Genomic DNA, 24681 nt, shown 5'->3' on the forward strand with positions numbered 1-24681 from the left:
TCATGCCATCTCATAGTTTTCATTTAGTTCGGAAATTAGAATCTAATTAAAGGTATACAAATAAGATATTAAAGTCCGAACATGAGTATAAATTTCGGATATTTCTTTCTGAACTTATTAATCCAATTCGAACATTAGTATCCGAATGGTGTTAGGCTATGTCATAGTTTTCCTTCGGTTCGGAAATTAGAATCCAATTAAAGGTATAAAAATCAGATATTAAAGTCTGAACGTGGGTATAACTTTCGAATATTTGTTTCCGAAATTATTTATTCAGTTCGAACATTAGTGTTCGATTGGTGTTATTCTATTTGATAGTTCTCATTCTGTTCGGAAATTAAACTCCATGTACTGGTATATAAATCAAAAATTAAAGTCCAAAACTTGTTATATATTTCGGATATTTATTTCCGAATTGAATTTTCTCCGCATGAATGGGCTGTTATGGACGAAAAAGAGTGTAGAAATTAAAAGGAAAAATTAAAAATTAACTCCCTTATTTATTATTGGTGAAAATGGGATGTAATTCTTCCTCGTATAACGTGCCAACATGAAAATATACATTTGCAGGAATTTTAGTCCTCGTAAAACGTGTTCGTGTCCAAAAATTCAATGATGCTGCCATTTTTATATAGTAAGTAAAAAATGGGTTATTTGGAGCAAATTTATTCCTCGAAATACGTGCTGACAGGACTATTAAATGACACCCAAGATTTTGTCAAATAAGACAACGGATTTTGTGTAGAAATTTTTTGACATGACTATTCAATAAAATTTCAGATTGCCCCACTACGATATCCGCCGCTTCCCCCTGAGAGTCAACGTTTGATTGCGCTCGGACACGTTAACGGTGATCACTTTGTAACGATACATTTGCGACCAAATTCCCCCATCCCGCCTATTGCAAGGAATTGGTATATACATCACTACTCATTCGCGGATGGATGGAATATACAATATTCAAACAAGATCGAAGAGTTTAAAAACATAGTGGGGAACGATGTGGCAACGACGGACATAATCGAACTAGACTAGGTTGGCTCGAAGGACTTTTATGTAAAATTTTAGTTCATAGAATCTTATTATAAAATATGAAATTTATGCAAACTCTTGTTTTTGGTAGTGTTCTATGTTTGTCTACAGCATTGTCGGTTCGTACGGCACTCCTCATTTAAATCTAAATTTTGACATACGAGTATTGTGTAGCGAATTTCTGTGCCTAGGAAAGTATCAAGAATGATTCAAACCAACCAATATACGTTTAGATGCCCTACTTAGCATTCATATTTTAACGGTATCCAATTATCACAAATATCCTAATAGTTATCCGCAATAAAACAAAAGTCATTCCACCACGGAAAGTAGTTCATAAACCATGGCCATAAAGTGTCTAAAATAAATACAAGGCCATAAAGAGTCCATCAAAAATAAGTCATAGAACATCAAGTCTCAGGTATGGTCACGGCGCCGGCACCTAGTGTAACGACTTGAGTAATGATCCGAACTAGGGCCTGCTATGCTCGCTTCAGCAGCCTCTGTTCCCCTCAAAGTCCTCTGCACTTGAACAAGTTCTTGTCGTAGTTTATACGGGCAAGTTGAAGTCATAGCCCTAGTACGACCCAAAACACTGTCCAAAATAGCCAAAGCCGCTGCATTGCGCTCTTCTGCACTCTCGGTATACGGCACCTCTACGGGACAGGGTGAGACCCTGAAGTGGGAGACCGTCCTAAACCAAGGAAGGTAGCTGACGCCCTCTCCCCCGTCCTTGTCCTCTCCCCCGTCCTCGGCCTCTCCCCCGTCCTCTGTCTTGTGTCGTTTCCTGTATATTGCAAACAATAGTTTAGTCTAATAAATGAATTATAAAATGAAACATAAACGAAAAATTCTAGAGTAGTAGTAGTAGTAGTTGAGTAAAATATATCTATCCAATTCAATGATAGAAATACAAAATCGTATTCTAACTTTCATGTACCTCGTCCTCCTGTTGATCGGATTCACGCTCATTCTCCCGTACATCAACATGTGGCTCATCCTCACAAATTTCAGTATGTGGCTCATCCTCCCCTACATTATCATGTGGCTCATCCTCCCGTAGAACAGCATGTAGCTCATCCTCCTGTACCTCCGAATGTATCTCAACATCCACATCCTTCTCTACCTCAACATGTTGCTCAACCTCCACATCCTCCTCTACGTCCGAATGTACCTCAACCTCTTGCCTTTGCCCTTGTCCTCGTCTTTTGCCTCGTTTCCTTTCCAAAGTTAAAGTTTGCTCAGCCTTCCTCTTCCTTGCAGAAACGGTAGGAGGAACTCGTTTCATTTCCTATACATTGCAAACAATAAGTTAGAACCGTAGTTGTCAAAATCGTACGATTTCCACAAAAACGATACGAATCTATACATGAATCAAGGTTTATCACATTATTGCATTTGACTAATATGAAAACACATACAAAACTATAGTATTTATTTTCCTACTAGGTACTAAAGTCTACCTCACGATGTTGCTCAACCACCACATCCTCCTCACCCCCAACCTCTTGCCTTTGCCCTCGTCCTCGTGTTTTGCCTCGTTACTTTCCAAAATTAAAGCTTGCTCAACCTTCCTCTTCCTTGCAGAAACAGTAGGAGGAACTCGTGTCATTGTATTTTCTGTACATTACAAACAATACATTAGTCTAACGCTTGAATTAAAGGTAGGTGAATTGGATACTAATTTTTGAATAAAGATACATCAATCGGTGTCACACCCCGCGTCTAGAAACACCAAAAACGAAGTTTAACAAAGAATAAACTATAGTGTCAGGTAATACCAACGACAGGCCACATAAACCTTGGCTATAGAATTATATCAGCATCTATCAATGGTAACATGACAAAAACTTTCCATCAATAAACTTTTTACTTTCAAGCTCATAAGAGAAGCATTAAATTAGCATAAGACTTGCACATGTAATAAAATATGAGACAAGTGTCAAGAAAACCCCACCTCTAACTTCTACACAAAAGATTCACCAACACGTCGCTCACGGCCTACGTATCTCAGACGACCTTGGAACCTCGTTAACACCTAGCACACAATTGATATCACCAAATCACCTTTACAAAAAGAAAAAATCAAGTTTACTTGCACAAAGCAACATATGAATGCATGTCCCTCCCAAATAGAAGACTCAAAGTTGTATTTTTAAAGACTAATCCGTACAGAGTTAAGAACCACGAATTTATAAGATCAAATTAGATATATAGAACAGCAACTACTCAAAAAATTAGAATAATACGACCTCGTTAGGTCGCTCAATTAATTCCACAAACTCATACCACATGCTATGGTCAAAGTATTTCCAGCAGTGTCACACCAATTTGTAAAATCTGCCAAGATTAAAGTATACACCCAAATGACTTGGGATTTGGTATAACTCATAATAACACATCAAAGTTCATCCTTGATTTTTCCCGGAATTTTATAAGCAAGAGAACCAACTCAAATTCAATCTCAAAGTCAGAAATTCTGTGCAGGAAACACAGTTTTTCAGCAGAGCAGTCTGTGATCGAATATTCATTACAAATCGTGTACTTCATATTTTTTGATGATTCCATCGCCAAAACAACACCAACTTAACTATCTTTGAGACTCAAAAGGACCCATAACCAATAAACTTGTCTAAGTATAACAAATTTGATGAAAAACGCAGCTTTGGATGCTGCCCAGATTTTCCAAAATTTCTCAACATCAATAGTAGTAAGCAACTTCAAAATTCTACAAGTTCATGCTCATAATCCATCTATATACCAACCAACATGCATCAATCTTGGGTTTCCATGATCAAAATCATAGTATCCATACCAATTAACAATATTTGAGAATTTAAGATGAATTAGGTATAAAATCACCATGTAAGCACTATAGAACTCTAATTCTTAAATCTCTTCCATGTAGGTTGATTCTATATGCACATATTCATCAATACTCATAGTTTAAGGAAGATTTCTTACCACAAGAAGAGAAATTTTCAGATTACATGTCAAACTCCAAGAAATTACTTCAAGTTCTTCAAGCCAAATTAGGGTTTTCCTATTATTTTTCAATGGAGAAGAAAGAACTCCGAGTGGGGTAATGTTATGAATGTTTATGGGTTCTCACACAATCGGATTCTAATGACTGAAATAGAGGGGACAAATCGGACTCTAATGTCCGAATGGGGTAAAATACTTTGGATATTAAAATCCGAATGAGGCAAAACATTTCAGATATTAAATTCCGAATGACTTTACCTTACAAATTCAGCTACATATTAAAATTCAAAATTTTTGTCAATCATTCTTGGACAATGTCAATGGTTTGTGTCACTGTCTAATCGGTTCACATCATATGATGAAAACGTCTAGAGTGAAAAACTTACGAAGACCGATTACAGAATTGGGGTAAAATACATACACGACTCAGGTATAATTTAAAGTCCGAATGTGATCAAATATTTTGGATATTAAAATTTGAATGAGGTAAAAAAATTCAGATATTACATTCCGAATGAGCTATGCTAACAAATTTAGCTGCTGCTGTAGTACATAGGGGCCAATCGGCCAATTGGATACTAAAATCCGAATGAGGCAATAAATTTCAGATCTTAAAATCCGAATAGGGGCAAACAATCAGACTTTAATATCCGAAACTGTGGAAAACAAACGGACTCTAATGTTCGATCAAATTTGAAATACACGAAATAGCAACATACTTACTGTGTGTTTCTCAAAAAAATTCAAACTAAAATTGAACAAAAATAAAAAACACCCGCGTAATAACAAGATTCAAAAATTTACCAATGTTCAACTTCTAAATAGTTGGTGATGCCGGTGTGTTGTGCTCTCTTCTCACACCTTCTTCGCCTCAAAGTTGTATTGCTATTGTGGTGTGGTGAGAGTGGTGTTGTGGTGGCTGTGGTGGTGACTGATGGAGGAGAAGAAGAAACGGGGCAATAGGAGAAGAAGAAACGGGGCAATAGGAGAAGAAGAAACGGGGGAAGGAGAGAGAGACGGGAGGTGGGCCTGTGGGGTGGGGCTTGGTGGTGGCAGTAATGGTGGGTAGGTGGGTGGTGGCGGTAATGGTACCCGTGGGTGGTGGGAGTCGACTGGAGCTGTGGATGGACTGGAGAGAAAGAAAACCTAGGTTAGAAAAGGGAACGAACGGAAGAAGAAGGAATGGGATTGTTGGGTTATATGTATGTTATGTTTATTGTATAGAAGGGCAAAAAGAGGAGTTCAGGAATAATTTATTGGTTGTAAGTAGCAATTCCTTATAAGGTGGTGGTTTGTAGGTAGCAATTGACTGCGAGTAGCAAGAATTGGGTTGCAAATAGCGGCCACCTTTTGTTTTGCTTGATTTGTTGAGTTATATCTTCAATTGAGAGTAAGCGATATTAGTGTTGATAGTGCAAGCAAGTTCTACGTTATCGTCCGTCAATGCATTTGATTCATTTGCATACAGATTTCAGTCCTTTAAAGTTGGACCATTTTCAGAATTTCAATATACACTGGTCGACCAGGAAAAACAATTACACACTCCTCGATAATTTATTTTAGTCGTATTCAAAATCGTGTTGCACCGTGCCTTCAGGCACGGGCTCAATCCCTAGTATTACTACAAATTGCAACTGAATGAGAGGATTTTCTTGCGAACGTATAAATAGAGTCATGTACCATGAAATTTTTTTTCCTGACTACCAAAAGCGATTTATTTCATTTATGACAACATGACAACCAGAAACATAAATACATCAGCATCCCCATGGAAGCAGAAATATACAATTGATTTTCATGTATAAACCTCAACATAATGCACAAGTGCTAAATATGATTATCTTTTTCCACTAAACAACTACAAGATATATATCTATAAAAACGTGAAGCTCCAAAAGTGTTTCCTTTCTTCCAAAAATAACCCTCAAAAACACCCTAAATAATTGACCCAACCCAATTAAGGCTCCGTCGTGGAATCAAAAAAAATTTCTTATTTTTTAAGAAGACAATTTCAAGCTAAAAAATTATAAGTTTATTGAAATCTAAAAATATGTAATATGGATCTTGTTTGGAAGATCTCGATGATCTCTTTTATACGATGCACAAAAATTTTGAAAAATTAATTTTTATTTATTTTATTATTAAATTTAAAAATGTAAAATAAATTACTTATTTTTTAAAAAATTTTCTGGATGGGAGCCTAGAAACAATACCACGCTGCCTCGTACACCGTCTCTGCACCCACCTTTATGATACGCCGCATTCAACTGTTGCAGCTCTCCAAAAGCCCATTCCCTTGCCGTTTCTCCTCTATGCACCGTGTTCTCTTCAAGCATGGCCACCTGTCGCATCTCTCACAACTCCCCCAGACCATTTGAAGAGCCTCTCGAATGTCCTTCCACCCAACTCTCCGACACTCGAGAGTTTCCTAGAATTAGCCCTTCGTTCTCATTTCAAGACTGAATTCTGGGGAAGAAATTGCCAAAGTCATCCAACCGATTGGTAAGTTTCCGAAAAAATGTGTATTGCTCTCTCACTCTCTCTCATGGTGAATCTACAATGAAGCTTTTCTTGCTTATATGTGTAATATTATGCACAGGAGTTGGATATATATGCATTGCACTTAAGGTGTTTGATGAATTGCTCCTGTTGCCCTTCCATTTATTGGATATCCAATGTATTCAATCTCTAAAATTTAAGAGAATACTTGGTTTAATATATTATGTGATTGGCCTCGTTGGAAGAAAATACTCTCAAAGTGATCCCACGTAGCCAACTAAAAAGATTGTGGTATACATCGTAATGACAGTCATAAAATAATATACATGAAGAGATGCCATGTAGCAAACTAATAAATTTTATCATCCTGGTGCTTTAGTTCCACACCATCAGAAACTTTCATGTTTTTGTACACAGAAAATGAAAATAGCAGAATGCTTGTGAAAGTTAATTCATTGTTCTTCCTTTAAATTCCTGACTTCATGCAATTTGTGGAGGATTGCGTAAAACGACCAATGACCTCGGCAGTAGACATAACTTTTCACAAAATATGTGCAAGATGTTCGACAAAATGTCAGTTACAATCTGATTTTTACGTTCTCTGGAAAAAATATCTTCTAAAGCATTGCTTCCTTTTGGTATGTGTATTTCTTCCTCAACTTTTGAGAATTTTTCCTTTTCTTTTGAGATTATGTTTCATATCACACTCAAATGCTTTCATTGACATTGTCAACAAACTAATCTAAGATCATTCTAATTTGGAGGGATGTATGAAGCGCTTTCCTTCAAACTCCTTTGCCAACAATCTGTCTATGCATAAAGTCTTATGCAACTTTGATCAGTTAGTTTTTTTTTTTTTGAACGTCTTTGATCTATTAGTTGTTCATAGGTTTTATGTCTCGTTCTTGTTCATATTTTGTAAGTTCTTTATGTTGTACTTCTTTACTTTTAAGAAAGAAAAGAAACATTAAACTGCTTCTTTTAAGGGCAGTCAGCCTTGTTCACTCACTTCTCTGATTGATGTTATCTTCTCGCATATCACAATGACTATAGATCAATGCCTTACTATTACTGTACTAAAGTGGTGCTAAACGACCTGGGAGACTCGAAGCCACTTCTTATATGTTGATTGTCCAATTTTCTAATTCTAATACATCAGACACCTTTGTTTCGAAGAAAAGGACACAAAAAAAAGGAGAAAAATCTTGCAGGGAATCTCATTTTGTTGTCTTCTTCACAATTGAATTAATTTCCAAAACTTCTTTATCCTCTTTAGCTACTGCAGAAGATATGGAGTGCCAGAAATAGTGTCACAAACTTAGTGCCTTTAAGTTCGCCTTCCCTTCTGATGATAAGATGCAATACTTCACCTTTAAAATGGAATCCTATTATGCCTGGATTTAAGAAATTTAACATCGTGGAACTCCCCCCCGGCTAGGTCTTCAGGTCTTGTAGGTGTAGGGGGGATTTTCTGATTCTAAGGTTACACAAGCGATTTTGTTCAACCTTTTGCTCATCTTATTGGTTCTCAAGAACAACCACATCTCTGACAACTGGCTTTCCATATGCGCTCCACGAAGATCGCTACTTGGAGTCTATACAATTATATCTGCGTAGTTACAAATTTGCCATCACTAGCAAGAGATTTCCGAGTCGCTTGACCTTTTGGAGTATATATAGCCTTCATCTGTTGCATTTAAGTTCCACGGAGTGCTAGAATGGTTGATGATGTTGTTGAAAGGAAAGGGTGGAAACCACTAAAGCCAGCAAGAGGGGGGCCGGATATATCTCACCAGTACTTTGCCGACAATTTGTGGTTTTTTTTTTTTTTTTTGTGGGGGGGGGGGGGTGAAGCAGCTGATAAGCAGGCTGAGGCCATGGCTAGCATCATGAGAAGGCTCTGTGAGACTGCTGGCCAAGAAGTCAACTTGGCTAAATCTAAGATGTATGTGTCCCCAAATGTACGTGTGTGTGGGGTGGGTGGGGGGAGGGTGAAGCAACTGATAAGTAGGCCGAGGCCATGGCTAGCACCATGAGAAGGTTCTGTGGGACTGCTAGCCAAGAAGTCAACTTGGCTAAATCCAAGATGTACATGTCCCCAAATGTACATGTAGGTAGGAAATTTCTAGGCAGGGCAAGTTGAGTTTAAACAATTGTTGCAGTTTGCTAGGTAACCAAGGCTGGTTGGGCTTAGTGGTGTCTTTAGGGACAAGAGAGGCTGTTGGACGTTCAATTATTCCTCATCTGCAGATTGAAGTTGATTCAGAAGTAGCAGCGAACTTGATCAAGAGGAGAGCTCTTGCAAATTCCCCTCACAAGTTGATGGAGGAAGAATGTAAAGAAACCATGCCAAAGACATGGAAGGATATTCTACACGTGGAACAAAAAAAACCCTACTCATTTTAGCATATTTTTTTAGAAATGCGAGCTTAAAGGTGGGAAAGGGAAAGGAAATTTCTTTTTGGCAGGATGTTTGGTTTGGAAATGAAAGTCTCAAATCAAATGTCCCAAGATTATATACTTCGGTCCTAGCCAAAGATGAAAATCTATGTCACATATATAAAAGGAGAGGTGAGGATGGAATTTGGAACTTGCTTTTTAGAAGAGGTTTGTTTGCTTGGGAAGAAGAAGAACTCCAAAGACTGAACCATATTTTGACTGCTAGGCCATGTGCTCAACTTGTAGCAGAGATGCAATGGTATGGTGAGCAACTACAGACAATCTTCCCTCTATCAAATCTCTATATGATATTTTGGAATCAGAAAGCACTGGGGTCTGGGGTCTATGTATCGCAGTGATGTGTAAATGGAGGAACGTAGCTACCCCTAGAGTTCAGCTTTTTGGATGGTTGACATGTGCCAGAAAGGTGAAGACATCATCACTATTGTCTTTCTTTTTTTCCTTTTTTTTTGGATGATCCGCCATCACTATTGTCTAGAATGGGTATTATTGAAGACAATTAGGACTCATTATGCAAATTCTGTGGTAACAGTCGGAAGATGATGGAATTTGTGGACAGACTGGATGAAATGGTGGGGGTGCTCGTGGGCTTCTCCTGGTTCAATTTCAATTTTGTTCAGATGGTGGAGAGGAGGGGAAATCAATGGAAGGTCAAGCACAATTATAAAGGCAATTTGGGATGCTATTCCTCTTGCTATCATTTGGTTTGTTTGGAAAACTAGGAAGGAGCTCTTGCTTGAGGTGACTGAACCGATATGGGGTGAACTGGGTCTAGAAAAATTCTCCTCCAAATTCATACTCGGTAGGAGACATGATTTGCGGGATGCAAAGTATCGAGGGAACTTGATTCTATGCCTTGTAATTTGGGATTTGCCTCTTTTTTCTTCTTTTTGTTGTTCTCGATGACTTAGTACATTTGTAGCTTTCTTTCCATCCTCCGTTGGCTTCTTGCCAACTTTTTTTTTTTTTTTTTTTGAAAGAAAGGCATATGTTTGGCAGGAAATTGGATGCTAATATAGTTTGGATGCACCTTTCTTAGCAACGCTTCCATTGTTCTATCCTTTCAATCCCTCTATAACACTTTCAAGATCAATAGATTTATCTTTCGCGGTCAGAAAAAGAAAAAGAGGAGGAATTGCATTGTTCACTATATTTTGCGGGAAATGGTGGTCATTCCTTTGAAGAAAGAGAACTTTTTTGAGCTGATTTTGGCCGGAATTTGTCTTCATTGAGTTTAGATTAATCTTATTTCATTACAGTACACCCACAAAGAAAAAGAATGATGCGTTGTTTTCTTTATTGTCTTATTTGGTTCTGATTAGGTTTTGGCGTAGCGCGGGTGTACGCAAGTTCAATGAGAGTGTTTGGAGTTGCAAGTTACAGAAGCGTCCCTGCAAAAACTAATAATAAAAGAATGAAGCATAGAAAGGAAAAACTTGCTTTGTTCACTTCACTTTTAATATTCAAATTCACACAATCATCCACGTGCACAGCACGTGCAACTTTACTAGTTGCTCATAAAAAAATAACAATAAATCAAGAAGATTGGAAAGAACAAAGTAAAGTAACAGAATATTAAAAGAGATAATATACATATACATCTCCAATTCGCTTGTGCACAGAAAATTAAAAGGACGTTCATTTACCACCAAAGATCTACTTGTTTGAAAATGAAGGCTATAGAGTATAGATCAGCATGCTAAGAAATGAAACACTATCCAATATATAGGAGATAACAAGGGATAGAATTAGTGAGTGGGTTAAACATCCAACTAAGCAGATTTTATGATCAATTGAGCATCTCCACAAAAATAGCAGATTCCCAATATTGTTCTTTTGAAGTCAAAAGACCAAAAGAAGTGAAAAAGAAAGCATCAAAGTATACGTTATAGAGAAAACCACAAGGGCATTCATCCTAGAGCCACGATAAATCACTAGAGTATGTATACAACAAGCATACCATTGACAATTATAGAACCTTGGCCAAACCTCTAAAAGAACAGAAATTCTACAAAGCTGTTATGGCATTGCATGTGGTCACATGATTAGAGTATTACATCCGTAAAGCCAGGAACAATTAGATTTTGTTAGACCAGTTTGTTAACATTAAACACCAAAAACATCCCAACAAACTAAACCTCAAATTAAATTGGACATAAAAAAAAATAATTGTGAACCATCAATAAAAGACAGAGAATCACACTACCACAATAGTAAGAGATTTGGTTGCCTGATATTCATCACACTAAATCATAACGGGGAAGGAAATGAAGTATACTAAAACAAATAAATAAAACCCGCACCAAATCGTTGTTGCTCATTGTTCTGATGTCACTAAAACGTGAGAGAGCTGCAATGGTGGGTCACGGGTTTGGTGATGCAGATGGGTTGAGCTATCGGTATGGTCTCAGTTCAGAAGTGATAAGAGTTATGAGAAAACACAAATGAGGAAGGGAAATGAAAGGCTGAAGAGATAAAATATTAGATAAACACAAATATAATCATGAAAATATTAGAATTCAAATTCCACAAATGTAAACATGTACAATCAAATACATAAAAAATCAAAAAAAAAAAATAGAAACATTAATAACAAAAAGAGGACGAAATTCCTATATAACTGAGAACACAGAGAGACGCTCCCAAAATGCTTGGTGTGGGCTGAACGTTGTTTGAATTTTTGAAAAAAATTTTAAAAAGCCCCTGAACTTTTAAGAACTTTACAAAAAAACACCTAGACTTTAACAATTGACAAAAAGGCACCTGAACTTACCATTATGTTAACAATAAAGCCTCCGTCGTTCAATTCCATTAATTTGTAACGGATGGAACTAATGGAGAGAGAGAGAGAGAGAGAGAGAGAGAGAGAGAGACGTATAATTTTAAAGTAAAAAATGGGGTAATTTTTTTTAAATAGTAAAAAACAGGATTAAAGTAATTTTTGATAAATAGGGAGAAAAAAATTTATTGCATATTTATTTACTAATAAAAAAAGAGTTAAAAGTAATTCTTGAAACTTGAAAGTAAAAAGTAAAAAAAAAGGAAGGTTAAAAAAAGGCATATTAAAAGTAATTTTGAATTTTTGAAAATGGGGCTGGAGCTTTGGCGGTTAGTTGTGGTGTTGATTGATGGTGTAGGATCACATTTCTGGAAGGGAGAGAGAGAGAGAGAGAGAGAGAGAGAGAGAGAGAGAGAGAGAGAGAGAGAGAGAGAGAGAGAGAGAGAGAGAGAGAGAGAGAGAGAGAGAGAGAGAGAGAGAGAGAGAGAGAGAGAGAGAGAGAGAGAGAAGGTAAAATTTAAAAGTAAAATCTGCTTAAAGTAATTTTTAATAAATAGAAATAAAAATAACTTTATTGCATAGTTATTTATTACTTAAAAAATAATTAAAAATAATTTTTTGAAGTAAAAGGTTAAAAAAGAAGAAGAAGGTTAACGCCTTCTGTTAGCTCCATCCACTACAAATTGATGGAATTGGATGGCGGGGGCTTTATTGTTAATTGAATAGTAAGTTCAGGTGTCTTTTTGTCATTAGTTAAAGCCCAGGTATTTTTTTGTAAAGTTTTTGAAAGTTCAGGGGTTTTTTTAAAAAAAATTTCTTTTCAAAATGCAAAATGAGAGAGGTCTTGTTTGAAATAGGAGTGAGAGGCGTGTACATCTTGGAAACCAACTTCCTTTATGGGTAAGATCTTGCAATCCCGAAACGAACTATGTCCGTTGGATTGATTAATAGACCGAATCTCAACCTTGACTAATGTAATTGTATGGAAAGTTGAAATAAGTTCACATTTTAAAAGGAGATAAAATGAAAAACACCATTTGAATACATCGTCATTCCATATGATAGCATCAATTTTCATTCTTGAAAATTACTAATACTCAATCTAATCCATTCTAAAACCACTCTCTCTGTTATATAGATTTTGGTGATTGAATATGGAAATAAGAAAAGATATTATTACCTTTTAGATCTCCAACCTTTGAAAATCACAGAAGAAGAAGGTATGTTTCTTAGAAATAGGAAAAAGTTTTAGCCTTTAAATAATCAATTTACCAATATCAATCATGGCCAATAAAAGGAGTAGTATGTTGCCGAAGATTTAGATGATTTTGGTGAACTACGTCATGCATTTTATAGCTTATAGGTAGGGGCGGAGGCACATGGGTACAAGGGAGGGCAGCCGACTCCACTGGCTGTCAAATTTTCCTTGAGATAGGTATAATTTTTATTAATTTGACCCCAAATTTTCATAGGAATAGGTATAATTTAGTTATTTTTGCCCCACAAAAATTCTCTAAATTGCCCCAACTTGTTTTAAGTGCATATAAATCTAATTTTTGACTCCACTAACCAAAATTCCTGGCTCCGCCTTTGTTATAGGCAGGCGATTTAGGAAATCTCAGCTGAAGATTTGTACATTTGATAACAGTATAATAGGAATTCTCAGCCTAAGAAAATAAGGAATCAATATTTTAGGAAATCTCAATCGAAGATTTGTACATTTGATAATAGTGTATTAGAAAATCACAATTTTTTGTGCCTAAGATTTGTACCCTCGTTCATTATTCCCAAATATATATCTCTAATCCTACTATCCGTAAATATCAATCGTTAAAAAAATGTGTACCAATCCAGTGGTCCAAAATATAGGAAATTCAAAAAACACTGCTCCATGTTCAGTGACAATATTTGTCTTCGTAGCGACGCAAAAATGTCCCTTCCAAGTGAAGTAATGAACATCGTCGATCCCAGACTCATTGTGGAAGAGGATGAGGAGCCAAGTAGGACCAACCAAAACAGCACAAGAAATACTGTGAAAGTGGAGGTTTGCCTTGCATCCGTTCTTCAAATTGGAGTTTCGTGTTCTGCTGAGCTATCAGGGGAAAGAATGAATGCAAGAGATGTTCTTAAGGAACTGCACAAGATTAGAAATTTGTTTATGGAGAACATGCAATTTTTTTTTTTACGATCTTGCTAACCTCCGCCCACTAGACCGGAGGATATTAAGTATAGATTGACAAATAAGTCCGAATATCAATACACATTTTACGGATATTAATACACTTTTTTCGAATATCGATATACTTTCTACCCATTATCCTACGTTTAATGGGCGAAGATTAGCATTTTCCTTTTTTTTTAAACTTAATTTGGATAACACAGTTATTGTTTATGTTTGTTAAAAAAAAAACGGATTGCTTTATATGGCATAAAGGTTAATTAAGTGTACTAGATATTATTGTTTACTTGGTCCAAATTAAAAAGCTCAATGTGTTAGAGGAACTGTTGGTTTTGGTCCAAATTAAAAAAAAAACGGATTGCTCAATGTGTAAGAAAATTTTCTTACCTGTCCAACTTGTAATGATCCAAGATATACAGTCCGGAGAGAGGTCCAGCGTGTGTAGAGGCGCACTGTTTTTCCATTGCAGAAAGAGTTGACTGGGATAGCAAGACGGGGGGGGGGGGGGGGGAAGGGCGGCGTGTGGTGTTTTTAAAACTGAAAGCTTTATGGTCAAGGATGTTTTTGTTTAGTGCGTACTTCAGAAGGACATTTTTTTATGCTTGTGGAGCCTGTGCATGTGATTTTAATGTCTTTGTGAGTGCTTCATAGAAACTCTGAGAGGTGGTGTTTTTGTGAGGGAAATTGGTACTACTTCGCATATTGCTGATTCTTCATTGTTCACTGAAGAAGCACCGGCTCTTTTGATATCCATCACTGTTCAAATGCACAATGTTAAGCAGAGAGGCTCCTAATTCTAACAAGGAGCATGTGGGTAGTGATTCAGTTGGGAATGGAAGCGTCATTAACAAAGACTCAAGGAAAGGAATTCATCATTATTATTGTCTCAGAAGTCTGGTTTTGTGGCCCGGCCCACAACTATTTAATCGGTTAATGCATTAAGTTGGAGACATTTGACGACAAATGGAAGAAATGGAATTAAGACACCTTTTCTTTACAGACATTCCCAAAAAAAAAAAAAAAAAACCTTCGCCTTGCAAGCTACGGGCTACCCTTACGATCTCCTGGTGCTAGTGTTGGTTTGGTTTCTTTTTTTTGGTCTATCTGCATGGGACATGGCCATGTGGGTTTTTCTTTCTTTCTTTTCCTTTCGATCTCCTGGTGCTAGTATGATGTTGGTTCCATTTCACATGGTATTAGAGCTTTGTTTTTTGGTAGGTTATGGGGTTCAAGTCTCTCCGTTGGTATTTGTTCCCTGTTTTGATTCTCCCCTTCGCATTCTATTTCTCTTTCAATCTCCATATCCTAGACAAGGTTGCACATTCGGGAGGGTGTTGGATTAGCTTAATATATACTCCCTTCATCCTAATTTGTTTATCCAATTGTCGAAATTCGTGTCTTTTAAAAATATACTTATATTTTTCATTTTATAATATTTTTTTAAAAATTTTGAAGATTTTGTATAGTAAAACTAATTGAGATCTACTAAACAAGATCTATATTGCATATTAAAAATATTACGAATTAAAAATTATAGACAATTTTTTTAGAGGTCAAACATGGGTCCAATAATAATGTGCAGCTTGAAAGTCGCAGGAGATTCTGCGTCCTTCGGGATTGGGATAAGATGTGTTAGTTTATTAGCGCTTTTAAATGTCAATTATCTATTTTGGTGGGCTTCTCATATTATTGGCATTTTATTCAGTTGTGTGGCTTTTGAAGTTCACTTTAATTTCGTGTGCCATTATGCATGCATACAGGTATCGCGTGGCTGAAATTGAATGGGTTCGTGATATATCTCCAAGCGCAGGAACAACACAGAGAGAAGATGTACGTGTTACAGTTTGACTTCCGTCTATTATTTTTAAGAATGGAACCAGAAGGTTTAGTGGCGGCGACTGCCACGATTAAAATTTTAAAAAATGCAATTATTATATGTAAAAAAAAAATTATGCCCAACTTATATAGTCTCGTCACTACTAGATTTTTTTTAGTATACATTTCGCCACTGCTAGAGTAAAATCTTGGTTCCGTCCTTGATTATATTCCTAAACTGCGTCCAAGGCCTCTAAAAAATCAAGCCGACAGTCTTATTGAACGTATACCTCAGAGGCCTAGGGGGAGGATCTTGGTTGCACCTTTTCTGCCTTTCTTTACCTTAATTGGTTCATGAGGCCTGCATGTCATCATGATGTCATCTAATTAGCATTCAACTTCCTCTTTTCTTTTTCATTTCCTGCCACCGTTGACCTCTTGCCAACGGTTTTTATTAGGTATATATATAATCTGAAACCAAACTGTGCAAAGGATTCTATTTCAATGCATTGGCCTAAATTTTTTTTTTTTTTCCAGAAATATTGAAATGTTGAAGAGGTTAACAGCTTTTATTAATTTCTTGTATGTTTTTAATTTCCTTTGGCTTTTTCATCTCTTTTACGCTATGCTAGATGTACAGAATGTTTATGTGAAGCTCAGCTATGAGATCATCTTTCTTGAAAATGTTTACCAAAAAAAGACCCAAGAAGTAGTATGTTTACAATTATTACAACCTCCAGAGCTATGCTAAGATGGCTCGATCTCCCGCACCAAGTGATGGAAATTGTCAATTCGAATATCGTTATGCAAGAAGAGGAAGAAAGGTCCATAGGAGGGACCAGCCAAAGCACTAAAGTTGTTCTTGTAGAAAAACATATTACTGCTTCCGCTCTAATTTACTGATAATTGATTGAATTGGTTTTTTATAAGAATCTACATAAATATTATACATGATTTTAATGGCTCAAAGCAGTTTTGGAAGTCCCAAAGTGGATCCCACACAATTCGGTGTACACTTGCTGCACAAATTTGTTGTACCTGCGCGTAGTGGGGCTAGAATGGAATTGAAATCTCAAAAGAAGAAATATATGACGAAATTGGAAGACTTTACGGACTTAAATTGGATTGAGGCATAATTATGGTCCAATAATGTTGTGTACACACATAAGTAGTTATGTAAACCAAGAGTTTAGTTGGAATTATGGTCCAATAATGTTGTGTACACACATAAGTAGTTATGTAAACCAAGAGTTTAGTTGGAATAAACAGTTTTACAGAACGCAAACGGTAATTAGTATTTTATGTAACTACTGAAGTGGTTTACGATGTGTGGTCAACAATACAAATTTTAGAAGTTTTGGGGGTAAATCTGTGATACATGTAAATGTAGCTTAAAATCAAACTTCATCTCTTCAGGCTTTGCTGTTTCTCAGTATTACTGTGTTCGGGTGGAATCAGTAGCTTGTTGTATGGCTGGATTTGTATCCGAGTGATTTTGTAGATACCGTATGGCTTGATTGAAAGAGCTGGTTTGTTTTTTTTGAAAAATAAAAGTACTCCAATTCTTTTTTTCTTTTTCCCCTCTTTCTAAAGTGCAAGTGAAACCGTCTACTTGGCAAAAATAAGTCTAGTTTTTTTTTTAATTTAATTTTTTTTCAAATTTGTTTTACCTTAAATTCTTTACACCGCCGATGTAAACATTAGTTTTCTCCAAATTAATTACATTGCGTCACGTTGCAAAACAGTGGTCTCAATCAATCATACATAGCGGCGTAACGCAATGTAATTGATTTGGAGAAACAAATGTTTACATCGGCGGTGTAAAGAATTTATTCTCCTCAAAAAGCATTCATTACCCTTATTTTCAATCATTATTCTCATTTTTCTTTCATCTTTTCAATTATTATTCTCATTTCTTTCTCTATCTCTCTGCACTTGTTATCCCTATCTCTAATTATTACCCTAATTTTTCTCTCCACTTATTATATAAAACCAAACCCAAAAATTTTCAAAAACTCTTATAAACAATGCACCGCATCAAGTTTTTACAGATTATTGATTCGTCTCTTCGAGAGGAATTAAAAAAGTAAAAATTTTGATCAAAACTTATAATTTTTTTTAATAAAGACAACAAATAAGAGACATATCTTCTAGCTTATTTTTGAATTTATTCAAAAAAAATATAAGTTTGGATCATAAATTTTTTATTTTTTGATTCTTGACATCAATAATCCATAAAATTTTGACACAAAACTAACGAATGCGAACAATTTTTGAATATTGAACAAAAAAGAAAACAAACGACTTGACTTATTTTTGCCAAAATAAAGCCGACGTTTTGAGGAGAAAAATTATTTTATGGAGCTTTTTAATGAATAGTGATTTACAGAAGTGAATCGTGTCCGTCCAAAAAGCATTGGATTGTCCAAATCTTAATAAAAAAATTCAAAATAAAGTTTAATTCATTAAAATTTGAATAGTCTAATATCAAAATGAACGACTGAAATCAAGCCGTTCCGTAATCTTTACAGCTTTACAGCGGCACACTGAATAAGCCATACTCCGGTTTGAGCCCTAGTTACAAATCGATCAGTCAGAAAACGTCCCAAAAATCTTTAATCCAAATCGAACCGAAGCTCAGTAGCTCCGGCGACGAACCATACCAACAGGCACCTCTCTCTCTCTCTCTCTCTCTCTCTCTCTCTCTCTCTCTCTCTCTCTCTCTCTCTGTGTGTGTTTCTATTTGTTGTTTTGCGGGGGTGCTTAAACATGATATTGTTGGATAGACGTTTTAAAAATTTAGGGACCCTTCCTTTTCGCTTTCGCCTGAAGCGGTGGCTTTGCAGGCCTCTGCTCAGGGCAGGCCCTGCTTCGTTGGATAGTATGTTTTTTTGTGAAGAGCACAAATGATTTTGATGATCCAAAAAAAAAAAATGATTTTATTTGCTTTAATGAATATCTTACAGTACTCCAAATCGACATATTTCAACCATGATAGGAATTTCACGTTTTGTAACCCTGGTTGGCGGTTGCTGTTCTCGGACACGTGATTTCAGTCTTTTGTAAGTGTCGATGTAAGGATTTTGCAGTTGGAATTAACTGCGGTTTAAAGTTGTTCAGCAATATACCTAGGTCGATTATAGAAAACAATAATTTCATCTGACAAATAGTGGACTTCAGAGCGATTAGACATTGGCAAAAAAATAGAAAAGAAGCAATATATTGCAGCTGCTGAATTGTCAATTATGGTAATGAATGATTATAGTTTTGCTATTCCATGTACTGTGCACTTTTTTGGGGATCCAAAAAAAATATGTACTGCACTTTTTAATTTCTCGTTTAGTTGGAGATGTGCAATCTTCCGTCGGGTGATAATGCATTCAATGTTCCAGTGTAAAGATGGTTTGTTGCAGCAGTTATGCAATGGGAAATATTGGATTTGGAATTGAATGAGAATGTCATCTTCTGATTAATTGCCTTCGTTTTCTTTGACAAATTAGAGTATGACTAATTGTCGCTAGTGCTCTATTTTTATTTGGCTTGACTCTGAGCATGAGCCACAGTTGGAACAACTAATGTGATATTTATGCATACTGCCACAGGCTGATTGAGGAGAATGGTTTCTGAATTAATCAACGCCAATCCCACTGTGTATGAAAAGAAGGAGCGTCGAGTTAGAATTACACCTGCTGATTTGGATGAATATGCTGTGGAGCCCATTGACCAGCTAGAAATTTTTGATATCCTTTCAGATTACTGCATGTGATGCTCTCTCATGTCCGCTGTGTTTTCCCAGTTCTACATCTCAGAATTCACATCATTCTTTGCTAAGCTTACATTCAGAAGTAAAATCCACTTATAGAGAAATATACTGGAGACAAATCTTTAGTCTGTGTGTGTTGATCAAACAAATCGAACCAAGGGTTGAAGCCAAGGGCGGAGCCATTAAGAGAAAATTTTCATTTCTCAATTGGGAATATTATATTTTTCACTCAATATTTGCTATTTTGACTCCACAATAGAGCTCCTAATTTGACATGCATTGCTATTGTTATAGTTTTGGACCCTTCATAAATTGCTAAATTCGTAAACAAGTTGAACCGATTGTCACCATTCCCTTACCTTAGCGTTGTAAAAAGGGAGCAGAAGAAAATGTAAGAAGCACATGCAAGTTAGGTAGTTCCATAGTTGTCAGAATCGTACGATTCACGATTCGTATCGTACGATTCGATACGATTCGGTGGGTAATTGATACGAATAGGCTGCCGAATCGGAAATAGCTGAGAATCGTAAGTGAATCGGCGATTTACGATTCGTATCGTACGATTCGGTGGGTAATCGATACGAATAGGCTGCCGAATCGGAAATAGTTGAGAATCGTACGTGAATCAGTGAATCATTCAATTCACTTAAAATTTCCGAAATTCATTTTTTACTCTTGTTTTGCTTCTTTTGTTGTTTGAAAAGGGTTCAAATATTTTTTTAAGGTCTTGTATTGTTATATGTCATCTTTTGTCTATGTTATATATGGATAGATAATAAGAAAATGAGATTTATTACGAGAGTGAATCGAAAATGAGGAAGATAAATAGAATATAACAACCCTATAGACCTTCCAAGGGTTTGTTTTGTACTTGTAACTCTTTCGTACAAAAAGAACCATAAATAGGCTTTACGAATCATCATCTCTTGGTAGTTGCAATAGAAGCAACTTACCTAATATTCCACGTTATTATCAAATCATCATTTAGAAGAAAGTATTTATTGATTTAGGCCTAAATCTTTCATTTGTAGTATATATTGTTGTTACCCTAATCAATAAGCATAGGTTTCTATGCATTATAGAAGTAATGACCAAATCAAAGCGATTCACGATTCGAAAAATAACCATTTCGATTCTCAATTCGATTCACGATTTGACAACTATGGGTAGTTCAAACTTATTATTTATAAATTGTGTCTTTAACTTTTAGAGAAACTTTTGACAATCAATGGCATATTGCAGAAAATAATTATGACATGTGATACATTTTTAATATGTGTGAGTACTGAGGACTATACAAATAGTCAATAAGTGTTGCCCATTGAGTTTATAGACAGTTTAGGTTACAGTGCACCTCTAGTAGACTGGGTACCCATGCATGCTTTACCCATGCCTTCATTCTAATTCCTAACTATTGGGGTCAGTGATCGCAATTCCTTCTTTTCTGTCCAGGCTTCCAGCACGTCTAGGGTAATCTTGAGGTGTTAGGTTTGGACCTTAGGGCAGCCACGTTGTGCATATAACGGTTAAGGTTGGGAATATACCAGGTGTAGTTTCTTGTATGCTGCATTGTGCAAATTTTGGATCGGGGCAGAAATGTAGATTCACTAGATTGTGACACTTGTTTTGTGTTTTTTTTCTCATCAGGTAATTATTTTCTAATAATTCAAAACAGATTCTTTGATCAAATGCAATGTATATGTCTCTATTCGCCTATAGGGATGTCTCGAACTGAAAACTTCAAATATTGTTGTTGCGAATGTCTAAATATTCATAATAACTTATCAAGTAGGGACAATATCCAAACTTATGCCAACCAATAAGAACTGTTTCCTCTTACTAAGTACCCATGAATATGCCACATGTCTCACATGCATGTCATGTTGCATGATAGATCTGTTTAGTGATTGAATAGAAGTTATCGGTGAATCAAATTGAACAATTAGAAAACTGCGGGATGCAATTGAAAAAAAAAAACTAATTAAAGGATAAAGTAAAAATTAGAGCACTAAATGGGGGCAAATGTAACATATAAACTGTGGAACACAATTGAAATCTGCACACTCCCTCTTCTACAGTAGTATGATACAAGGGAACTATGTGGTTGTGCAAACTCTGTACTTTTCTTAACTTTCTTACATCATCTTAGAGACATAAAAGATCCCGAGCATCCTTATTCCTTGGAAGAGCTGAAAGTAATAACAGAAGATGCAATTGAACTAGATGCTAAGCGTAACTATGTCAGGTATAAAGAATTCCCCTGTATTGCTGGAATTTTCTATTCTCATACTGGGACTCACTCTTCTGTAATCTAAACTAAAGATGGTTCTCTGATGCAGGGTGACATTCACTCCAACAGTTGAGCATTGCAGTATGGCAACGGTGATTGGCCTCTGCTTGCGTGTAAAACTCATGCGCAGCCTGCCTTCGCGTTTTAAGGTGTCTCCTTTATCTTGTGGTTAGCTTGGTTGTCTACATCCTGCCTCTTTGTTTATATAGCAACAGTTAAATTTCAGCAATCTTCTGATTGCATTCAAAAGACTAGCCATGTTACTGATGAAATCTCCTATGTTGGCAATAACTACTCTAACTGCTATCTCTAAAATTATTTGAGTTTGCTTGTTGCAATGTTTTTCTGTGCTGTAATTGAAGTGTCTGCTTTATGTTTTGTGTTGAACTTTTTTGCTTGTGATTTCGGTGTACATGGATCTTCAGGTCAATATGGAATGTTTTAGACCGTTTCTCTCTCACATTTATGCTTCAGTGTTGCGTTACATGCTCTTTGATGTCATAAGTCAATAGAACATTTCCCAACGTGTACTTGTTTTAGATGAATGACTTTCTTTGGTTGTTGGCTTAGACTTTGCAGAATGAGTTCATTGCTCATTACTTGCAGGTTGTTTTGTTGAAGCCTTAAAATCCACATTCCTGAACATTGTAGATATTCGATGCATAAGCTTGCATTTTTCCACGATTGAGTTTATCACGAAGAGTAGGATTTTAGCTTTGAGAGGAATAGTACCAATACAATGGGGTTTCTTAGATACTTTTAAACAGGCTTACAAAAGTTATTTTTTAATCCTTTTTGGCAACAATTAACATATTGGTTTCATCACCATAGGGGTCATGCTACCTTGCCCCTGATAAATGATTCAATACTTTCTACTCAAGCTCCATCCTAGAAATTGACATAAAATAGCTCCTTATTTTACTATGTATTGTAAATGAGTACATGACAAACTGATCTGTAACCAAGTGGCACGTCTCACTTTGACTGAATCTGGAACTGATAACTTTAAATCATCTAAAGCTGAATTACTGTCGTACTTCCAACATTGGGTGGTTCGGATAAATTTCACAACTTTGAGATAGCATTCAGTTTTAGGTTCCCTTTGTTTTTGCTTTCTGGTTTTTACATCTCTTGTTCTTCTTCCAGGTGGATATCAGGGTAGCGCCTGGAACTCATGCGACTGAAGCTGCAGGTCTCTCTCTCTCTCTCTCTCTCTCTCTCTCTCTCTCTCTCTCTCTCTCTCAAACAAACACACGCGCGCACGCACGCACGCAGCTCTGAGGTACAAATCCGGAGATATGAATAGCATCTTTTCAAGTCAAGAGTTTGGACCAGACATCGATTGCCTTCTGGAAACAGCTTCCACTAGTCATAAACTTAAAAATCTAACAAACAAAACAAATAACTCAGTCTAAACCCAGTGTTCTAAAACTCGGAAATAGTCGGTGAGTACTCAGTGCCTAGCCGAGTAGAGTTAGGGCTACTCGGTGGGAATTACTTGGCCAGCCGATTACTCGGCATTACTCGGTGAGTACCCGGCGAGTACCGATTACTCTGTAAAACGAGATTACTCGGAAGTGGGGAGAAAATAAAAAAAAAACTGGAAAATGGGGTAAAATGCATAATATGTTAAATTTGAAGGGTCGTTAGTGTAATTTCAGTATAGTTTTATACTTACCCTAATTGAGTGAACACACTAATCAAGCTACTGCTGCTGTTCGAAGCAGCTGCTGCTGTTCCAACGTTGAACTTTGTAATTGACTATTAATTTCGTACTTGGTTTCATTTAGTTTGAACGTTAAACTTTGCAATGGACTAGTAATTTTGTACTTAGTTTCATTTGGTTTGAACTATGAACATTGAACTTCTCATTATGCATTATGAATATCATTTGGGGAACATATAAAATAAAAAATCCAAGTAATTTCTACTCGCCGAGTAATCGCCGAGTACTCGGCCTACAAGGTACAAGGTGGCCGGCCGAGCGAGTACCGAGTACCGAGTTTTAGAACATTGTCTAAACCTCCATCTCTTGATTATAAAGCTCATTAAGCCCGTACTATCTTTGTTTGAGCTTTGGATACCAGTAAGAGTTTTATTAACTTAAATGGAAATATTGCAGTTGAATGTGAATTTAGCATGCTCTCAGTCTCCAAATGCTGTCCTTTTTATGGCTTATTATGTTGTTCCTGCTTTCTGCTTGCAGTAAATAAACAGTTGAACGATAAAGAACGGGTGGCAGCCGCTTTGGAGAATCCTAACCTCATAGATATGGTTGATGAATGCCTGGGTCCATCTTACGAGTGAAGACTTAACTGTACATGCATTTGGTGTTTGATGAGGCTTTCCCTGGGATCTTTTATTGCTTCACTTTCGAATACACAACATTCTATACTCAGTTTCCCGTAGGCTTTGTTGGCAGCGTTTGCTTTTACTTTAGTGTTGTGAGAGACATTAGTCATTAGTTAGAGAGCCGATCGTTGTAACGTGATTTGATTATTCATACTTCAGGTTTACTGCTTATGTAATGTAAAGACTAAAGATAATATTGACAGCATTTCTTGCAAAAAATAAAATAAAATTAATAAGCAATTAGATTTTACTGAATGAAAAGGCTTCTAGGGGATGCCACCCATGTTCAAAAGAACATTTCTCGCAAGTTTTTACCCAGTAGGATAAATTATCTCTATCAATACTCTTTTTTAGACCTTAGATACATGGTACTGGTGGAATTGAGTGTGTGGCACACTGATGCCGAGTCCGCTCCTAATTCATGATGAGCCCACCAACTTCATAGCAAGATGGCTCTGGTTAAAAACCACCGACATCTCAAGATCTAAATTCGAATTGGTTCTTGACATGTCAAGATCCAAACTAGA

At 36.4% G+C, this 24681-nt stretch overlaps 2 protein-coding genes and 1 long non-coding RNA gene across 3 annotated transcripts; 2 read left to right on the forward strand and 1 right to left on the reverse strand.

The window, feature by feature from the left end:
- Positions 1–1449: 1449 nt before the first annotated feature.
- LOC131306916 (conglutin alpha 2-like) lies at positions 1450–2602 on the reverse strand. Its single transcript, XM_058333347.1, has 4 exons — positions 2496–2602; positions 1973–2323; positions 1750–1819; positions 1450–1688 (listed from the first exon to the last, which is right to left on the reverse strand). The coding sequence occupies exons 2-4, from the start codon at positions 2318–2320 to the stop codon at positions 1450–1452; spliced, it is 657 nt and encodes a 218-aa protein (XP_058189330.1). The 5' UTR covers positions 2321–2323; positions 2496–2602.
- A 16520-nt stretch (positions 2603–19122) lies between these two features.
- LOC131308204 (protein AE7) lies at positions 19123–24404 on the forward strand. Its single transcript, XM_058335056.1, has 5 exons — positions 19123–19489; positions 21652–21757; positions 21852–21951; positions 22949–22994; positions 24009–24404. The coding sequence occupies exons 1-5, from the start codon at positions 19366–19368 to the stop codon at positions 24107–24109; spliced, it is 477 nt and encodes a 158-aa protein (XP_058191039.1). The 5' UTR covers positions 19123–19365; the 3' UTR covers positions 24110–24404.
- LOC131308205 (uncharacterized) lies at positions 19496–21520 on the forward strand. Its single transcript, XR_009194374.1, has 2 exons — positions 19496–19928; positions 20683–21520. It is a non-coding gene; the product is annotated as an uncharacterized LOC131308205 (long non-coding RNA).
- Positions 24405–24681: the final 277 nt, after the last annotated feature.

This window comes from Rhododendron vialii, chromosome 11a, assembly GCF_030253575.1.
Source record: "Rhododendron vialii isolate Sample 1 chromosome 11a, ASM3025357v1".
In the NCBI taxonomy this organism is placed as follows: Eukaryota; Viridiplantae; Streptophyta; class Magnoliopsida; order Ericales; family Ericaceae; genus Rhododendron; species Rhododendron vialii.